General features: G+C 47.8%; 2 protein-coding genes across 3 annotated transcripts; both read right to left on the reverse strand.

The window, feature by feature from the left end:
* Positions 1-548: 548 nt before the first annotated feature.
* Positions 549-5,090, reverse strand: LOC103643815 (uncharacterized). Of its 2 annotated transcripts, XR_004855566.1 has the most exons (7): positions 4,241-5,090; positions 4,029-4,101; positions 2,483-3,896; positions 2,099-2,406; positions 1,923-2,001; positions 1,172-1,761; positions 549-1,084 (listed from the first exon to the last, which is right to left on the reverse strand). XR_004855566.1 is itself a non-coding variant. In XM_035964352.1 (5 exons), the coding sequence occupies exons 2-4, from the start codon at positions 2,192-2,194 to the stop codon at positions 1,175-1,177; spliced, it is 762 nt and encodes a 253-aa protein (XP_035820245.1). In that variant the 5' UTR covers positions 2,195-2,409; positions 2,483-4,018; the 3' UTR covers positions 555-1,084; positions 1,172-1,174. The 2 variants fall into 2 exon arrangements, 1 of the variants encoding a protein (XP_035820245.1); XM_035964352.1 differs by lacking the exons at positions 4,029-4,101; positions 4,241-5,090 and having other exon boundaries at positions 555-1,084; positions 2,099-2,409; positions 2,483-4,018.
* Positions 5,091-5,259: 169 nt separating this feature from the next.
* Positions 5,260-7,262, reverse strand: LOC100273339 (uncharacterized). The gene has a single exon (NM_001147780.2). The coding sequence runs from the start codon at positions 7,160-7,162 to the stop codon at positions 5,267-5,269; it is 1,896 nt and encodes a 631-aa protein (NP_001141252.2). The 5' UTR covers positions 7,163-7,262; the 3' UTR covers positions 5,260-5,266.
* Positions 7,263-7,700: the final 438 nt, after the last annotated feature.

Genomic DNA, 7,700 nt, shown 5'->3' on the forward strand with positions numbered 1-7,700 from the left:
GTATCATTGATAAGTTAATATATTTAGACAAGATGTTGGAAACCACAAGTATCCTGCACTATTGTAACAGACATATTGTATTTATTCATGTGATATTTGGAACAAGAAATTAAAGTTTTAGCCATTCTAGATATATCTGTGAATTCTGATGTCGCTATAGCATTATTTTTAGCATTTTCAGTTATGGGTTTAACCGAACAAGGTTTAGGCACAGGGATTAATGCCTGGGATTATATCCCCAATGGGATTCAGTTAGAACAAGGGGGTCACTCATGCCCTGGGTGAAAATTTTCATCTTAGGATTGGGGATTAGATCTAGGGAATCGAACATAGCCTTAGGCCCCGTTCGTTTGTTTCTGATTGAAGACAGACATGTTTTTATTCTAGGGCCAAATAAAGTGAATCCGGATGTTTCACTCAACATTGGTCAGGAAAAAATCTAGATCTGGAATAAAAACTGGTGCTACAGTGAAGGCTGTTCGTTTTGACAGGTTTGTTGCTGCTCAGTTTCGGCCAGCATAGCTGCTGCCCAGTCCCAGTCTCGGCCAGCTGCTGTCCAGTTTTGGTCAGGATAACTGCTCAGCTTTGTTTCCAATGCACTTGCACATACATACACATATTAACAACTAAGAAACAATGGTGTACATACATACAAAGATACATACAGTAATAATAAAAAGACCTCCAATCGTTCACGCATACTTGCCAAAAGAAACAGTAACATAAGAATCAACTACATAAGCAAATGCAGTAATAACAATGGTCACACATACGAAGTTGTCTTCCCAATACTTGACAATACACATAACAAAGTTGCTAAGACATAACAAAGCTGCTAAGAACAGCAATTCAAAGCTGCTAGATATCAAAGTTTGACTTCCCAATACTCGACAATACACTTTAGCAACAAACAAATTATAGTCTTGCCAACAAACGCAAAGAACAATCTTGATAGACTGACATCTTCAACAGCTAAGAGATAGAACATATGTGCTAAGAAGAAACATCACTTTAGAACTAAGCATGTCAGTTCAAAATAAGAAACCTCCAGATGTGCTAAGCATCACCAATTGATCACCCAAACCTGTCCAAACAAATGGAACAATTAGATTGAAAGATAAAGGCCCAAGTGAATATGGTTGAGTGGAAGGTAAAGACACAAATATCATACCTACTAAGCCATCTCATTTCTTAGCCAAAACAAAGCTGATTCTTGATCTGCTTCACATGCACATATGAAAGTCTCTCTATTCTCTTTGCTCTTGGTGAAGACTGAATATGCTTTTGCCTTCTCCAGTTTGGTCACTTCTTCCATTATGTTTAGAACTGATATGCACCTTTTGATGGAGAAATCTTCACTTTGAGTTGCCTCCTTTTCTCTTGTCTCCTTTTCTCTTGCTTCCTTTTCTCTTGCAGCTTCATCTTCTACTTGCTTGCTCCTCATTTCTAGGTATTTGTTCATCATATTTTCTATGTTATCAGTCTTTCTAGGCTTCTTTGGTTCCTTTTCTTGCTTGTTTCTTGACGCAGCAGGTCTTCGCTGTCCACTTTCTTCATCTCGTGACAGAGTATTAGCCCTTCCTTGAAGCATATCTTCATTCCTTTCAGTGAGTGCATCATCAACTTCATCATCTACATCATGAACAACATTCAGATCAAAGCCTTGTGGTCCATCTTCTGCATCCTGAAGTTGCTCATTCGGTTCTTCCTCTTGCGGTGCCTCAAGAGAAGTGCAATTCCAAATCCCTTCAGCCAAGTGTCCTACACAATAACAAAGAAATATAAACTTAGCAAAAATATGTCTCTACCCAGAGCACTAGTGGAAAGAATGGGACATTTTGAATGGGACATTCAGAAGGATCATACTGAAATTCAGAAGTTAAACTATATTATATATTTCAGTATGATGTTTGGAAACTTACCATCATAAAGCTCTCCCAAAGCATCAAAGAGCGGGAAGGTTGCCTTGTTGTTGTTAAACTTCTTGATTTTAGGAAATGTCTGCACAATTAAAAAACATTGATCAAATACGAGATTATCATTATAAGGTTATCCTACATAACTAATTTGATAATTGAATTTCAAGAAATCAACTTACCACCATGAGATTCTCCCACAAAGCTGGTGGTCCTTCAACCATATTCCTTTTCTCATTCCAGGTGGACCCACTCTGTTGCTTTGCTGCTTTGAGCATCTTGTAGTCTCTCTTCAGCTGACCTTCTTTATCCTAAATTTGAGACTTTGTAAAGGAGACATACTTGTTCCTCACATGAAACTCCTTGACCATTCTATTCCACCCTTCGGAGTTCCAACCATTGTCACCTCTATATCCACTTTCTTTAAATTCATGGAGAATGTCAACAAGAGACCTCTCAAGGCCTGGATTCCAATCCGCTCTTTGTTTCACTGCTACATAAATAATGGTCACACATCAGTAATACAAAACTTACAAGAAAGCATGAAGAAACATTGAACACAATACCTCTTGGAGAACTTCCACTCTTTTTTGCCCCACTGCATTTAGGAGAAGTCTTCTTTTTAGTAGCACTTGTTGTAGGAATGAACCTACGCAACTTTGGGGAACCACCTATGTTGAACCTTGGGGAGCCTTTTCCAACCATAACTTTTTAAAGAAAAAAACTTATTACATTTTACAATACTACTAATTAAATTATTACAACTTATTCAACCACGAAAATACTAATTTAGATGTTGTTGGTATTGAGCCCACATTTCTTGCGATGGTATCTCTTAAAGCATTGCCTTGTGTAGTGCCTGGGTCACTCATTTGATCACCACTTGGTAGAGCAACAAAGTTTGATGGATCAATATTATCCGGATGATGATCTGACCAATCCTCATCACCATGAAGTGATCGGATTAGATTGTGGAAGATGGCATCAGCTATAGGTATCTTTACTTGGTTTTCCAGTGTGTGGAACATGGCAACTTTGAGAATGGGGAAGCGCTTTTTAAGCACCCCCAAAGCCCTTTCCACATGGTTCCTCAGAAGTGTGTGGCGATGGTTGAAGAGCTCCTTCGGGTTCTGTGGTCTTCGATGTCCAGCCCCAAATTCCTTCAAGTGGTACCGAGCTCCTCGGTATGGAGCAAGAAAAGATGGAGTATTTGCGTACCCTCCATCAACTAGATAGAATTTTCCTGGAGGTACCTGGAAACCCTTGCTCATAGCTGATCTTAGCACTCTAGAATCTGTGGCGGATCCCTCCCATCCACTAGAAACAAAAGTGATATTGAGATCGAAATCACATGCCACCATCACATTTATGCTTAGTGTTCCTTTCCGATTTCGAAAAGGAGAATGTTTCTCGGGAGATATGGAAATAGGAATGTGAGTTCCATCAATGGCACCAAGACAATTCTTGAAGAATGGATAGAATCTAGGATTATCTTGGATTTTTTGATGCACTTGATTAGGATCAGGAGGCTGAATGAAGCAACGAGATAGGACAAGAATGACCTTATTGAAGAAGTGGTTGATGTGATGATGGAAGGTGTCATTACTGTGCCCAAAATACACTTGGAGATCCTGATATGAGGCGTTGCGACTTAGCATGTATAAGAAGAACCCCAACTTCTCCTCGACCGTGATCCTTGTATCAACAATGATCCTTCTCCTTCTAAGATAAGTTGCAAGCTCTCTGAAGATGTGTGGTTCCATCCGAAATGTAACTTGACAGTTCTTGACATGTCCCTCGAGGAGTCGACGAACCTTAACCTCGCCTGTCTCATTTGAGGTATGACGTTTTTTCTTTTGTCCCTCACCTCTAGTAGAACCCATCAGATATAAGGCGGGGAAAATAAATATCATCATGTCATCATCTTCTTCTTCCCTCCTCTTTCTAATACGATCCCGCAATGAGATACTCATTGTAGAACTAAATAATATAGATGTATTGTCAGGTAGAAGTTAAATAATAAAATAGAATTAAAGCAAATCATGTATCGCTTCAAAAGTACAAGTAACAAGAACTAAAGTAAACCATATATACGTACAAATAATTTAATACCTTTTGGAGTTGGTACCGAATCCCAAGAGGGAGGAGGTTCACCTTCCCCAACTATAATTGGTGTTGTAGGGATCTACATGTAACAACTCAAATAAGTAGCTGGAAAACATATTTGACATCAAATCAGTATAGCACATACATGAAAGGAAAATATCTAACAAATACTCAAGTAGTTATATTGTAGAAACATGAAATGAGTTTTAAAAGTTTACCTGAGCTTTGTCCAAATTGACACGGATTGTGGAACTGGAGAGAGTGGTAGTTATATTGTAGGGTGGAATGGTCTTTATACTTTTATATCCCACCTCAATGGAAAAAGGGGCATTCGAAGTGGAAAACACGAGAGGATTTTTATTCAGGTGCTCCTAAGGGCCCGTTCGGTTAGACTGGTTTGGTCCATTCCGGGCCTGGTTCCAGGTGGAAAAAAATAACTCGGATTGAAATTGGGCCGCTTGTCTGAATACTGTTCGTTTGGGCCTGAATCAAAAAATGAGAAGGATCCGGTTTGGAGTTTTTCTGAACACAGTGGCCTGGTAGAAATCCTGGTGTGCTGCCCTCCGGATCCAATCTCGGAGGAACGGGCACTGGGCGACGCTGGCGACGAACGAGGCGAGGAGACGCCGCCGCCAAGTGACGGCGTGGCGGCGCGAAGTGACGGCTTGGCGACACAGCGCAGCGACGACGACAACTCTCCCCGTTGCCTTCTCACCGGTAACCACTGCCCTCTCTTCCCAAACGCACCTGCGCTGCCTCGTCCTTCGTCTTCCACTGCATCTGCATCTTCTCCACTGCATCTGTATCTGAGCTCAGGAAGCACATACATCGCCCCCTACTGTAGTTTGTCGCGCCAGGACCTGGGCTACACAGTGCACTCCAGATCACTGGTTCTTGGATTAGACATAACTTCACACCAAAATGCAACAGGGTATGCGAGGGCAAGGCAGGAAAAGAAATCCTACGGAGTTGTTCTTGTTCCGAATCGTGCGGAATACGCACAGCCACCCCGAATGTGTTACCCGCCGGCTCGCCGGACGCTGGGACCTCCACGCCGTGCGTGCCGTTGGACCGGCCCGGTGCGTAGTAGGTTACGCTTCGTGCGCGCGCACGCAGTTGACGCGGTCGTGCGTGCTGGCGGGGCGACGCTGGTGATCACACGCACATAGTACTACTAGCTCAAATATGCATATATTCAGGCCACTTGACTTAACCCTGAGAGAGACACAGCACACGTCAACAATTCAGACCTTACTGCCATTAACGGTCTCACTGCTACTAGTGTCCTTGGTGTCAGAGTCACTGGCACCACCGCTGGTGCTCGCCTCGGCCTCATGCACCTTTCTGTCATTTGCTCCTCCGGCAGTCGCTCCGACCATGCCGACCTCTCTGAACCGTCCGTAAAGGTCGCCACGGTAGAAGTTCCTCGTCCTCCACGCCAGCAGCAGCGACACGAGCGCGCCCAGTAACGTGACGCCGGTGATGATGAGGAACGACTCCCTGAAGCAGCGCACGCCGATGCAGGTGAGGTCCTTTCCCCGCTGCCCGCCCTGCCGGAGTGCCTCGCGGTCGTACATGCGGCCGGCGATGCGGACGTTGAGGATGTAGGAGCCCACGGGGCTGGCCACGGCGCCGAAGTTGTAGAGCGTGGAGTAGTACTTGAGCCCGAACACCTCGGAGATGATGGCGAACAGCAGTGGCCACTGCGCGCCGAAGCAGAAGCCCAGGATCACGGACGCCGCGTACAACCCATTGTTGACGCCGAAGGCGATCAGCGCGTGGCCCACGCACGCCAGGAGGAGCACCACCGTGAGCGCCAGCGGCCGAGGCACCTTGTACCGGGCCAGCACGTACTCGGAGGCGAACCCGGCCACCACGCGCCCGGCGTAGTTCCAGATGCTCACCAGGGACACAAACGTTGTGATGGACCGCTGCGGGTACCCCAGCGACTGCCCGATCTGCCCCATGTTGTCCACCGCCGTCAGCGTGCCGCCGATGCCGCAGATGGTGGCCACGAACAGGACCAGCATGTCCACGCTGAACAGGGCCTGCAGGATGGTGTAGTCTTGGCCCCGCGCGGGCGGCCGGAACACGTCCTGGAAGCAGGACGGCGAGCTGTCTGCGTCGTCGTTGGCGGCGGCGGCGGCCGTGGCCTGATGACGATGATCGGTCGACTCCGGTGCCACGTTATTGCTCGACGCCCGCGTCTTCTCGTTTACGGTGATCGTCACGATGGCGGCGGAGGTTGCTGCTGCTGTCGCCGGCTCCGGCGGCGCAAGGTACGTCTTCAGTTCTTGCTTCACGACGATGACGATCGGGAAGAAGATGAGAAGGAGAAGCACCACGGCCGTGACGTAGTACGCCGGCTTCGGGAAGTGGATCACCTCCAGCTCAACGACGTTCATGACGAGCAAGTACACTGCCAGCACGATGGAGGCGTAGAGGAAGAGGAAGAAGGCTTTGCGCTCCCCGCGCGCGGCGGTGTTCCGCGGCATGATGCGGATGGTGGGGATGAAGACGAGCGATATGGCAGCGGGGAGCCACGCCATGAGCAGCACCAGGTCGGTGCCGTCGTTGTCGGTGCCGTAGATGGCGCGGTACAGCTGGGTGAAGATGGCGCCGCTGAGGCCGACGAACCCCTTGAGCAGGCCGAGCACCACGCCGCGGTCCTCGGGGAAGTTCTTCACGGCGGTGACGAGCGAGCCGGTGTTGGCGAACGACTGCGAGTTGGCGCCGACGGCGATGTAGACGCACATCAGCCACACGGGCGGCCGCGCCGTGCGACCGGAGATGGCCAGGTAGATCATGAGGTAGCCCACCAGGTTCATGCCGGCGCCGCAGGCCAGCACCACCCACGGCGGGGTGACCTCGTTGATGAGCCCGGGCAGGATGCCCACGTTGGCGCCCACGTCCTTGAAGAAGCTCAGCGTGTTAAGCGTCTGCTGGTCGTACCCGAGCGACGTCTTGATCGCCTTGGAATAGATGGCGAATATGTACGTGCCGCCGGCTGCCGCCATGATCAGGATGGACGCGAAGAACATGAACCACCGCCCGCGCACGACGTGCAACGCGAACCGCATCGTGCTTGCGGCGTCGGCGCCGGGGGCCGCTCCCATGGCACGGTCGCCGCCGAACACCATGTCCACCGTCTGGTTGGTTCTCAGGGACGACGCGACCACGGAGGCACGGACACAAGAGGTCTCTTGAGCGAGATAGGTAGGAGTGCCACTTGTGTGAGCCCCAGTACTTCTGCTGGCTACCTTGCTATATATGTAGTAATGCAGACGCAGTAGTCTGTGGAGTGGTCCAGTGGGTCACCTTCCGATTCAACCGCACGAGCTAGAACGCGAGGAGGTGTACCTTTTCGGGCGTTAATCACTATAACAAAAACCGGCGGTGTCCTCTACAGAGGCGCGGACGGTCCGCGGCTAGGGACCGAACGGCAGAGGCGGGCCCAATTGAATTCAAAGGTATTCAAATGAATACCCATTATTTTTGGCAAAATAACTTCAATATATATACATGTATATAGTGTATATGTATGGAAAATAAAAAATGAATCAAATAAATAAAGGAATTCTGTTAATTTGGACTAAAATATCTCCTTCATACCTTTCATATCTAACTAATCCAATAATTTGTCGTGTACCATGAAGCCCAACGAAGCGACAAAGCCCA

This window comes from Zea mays, chromosome 1, assembly GCF_902167145.1.
Source record: "Zea mays cultivar B73 chromosome 1, Zm-B73-REFERENCE-NAM-5.0, whole genome shotgun sequence".
NCBI classification, from domain to species: Eukaryota; Viridiplantae; Streptophyta; class Magnoliopsida; order Poales; family Poaceae; genus Zea; species Zea mays.

Coding starts and splice junctions, on each gene's coding strand:
- LOC103643815 (XM_035964352.1), bottom strand. CDS start 2,194: ATGCTCAAAGCAGCAAAGCAACAGAGTGGGTCCACCTGGAATGAGAAA. Junction 2,002..2,098: donor TGTGGGAGAATCTCATGGTG/GTAAGTTGATTT, acceptor TTAATTGTGCAG/ACATTTCCTAAAATCAAGAA. Junction 1,762..1,922: donor TTTGGGAGAGCTTTATGATG/GTAAGTTTCCAA, acceptor GTTATTGTGTAG/GACACTTGGCTGAAGGGATT.
- LOC100273339 (NM_001147780.2), bottom strand. CDS start 7,162: ATGGTGTTCGGCGGCGACCGTGCCATGGGAGCGGCCCCCGGCGCCGAC.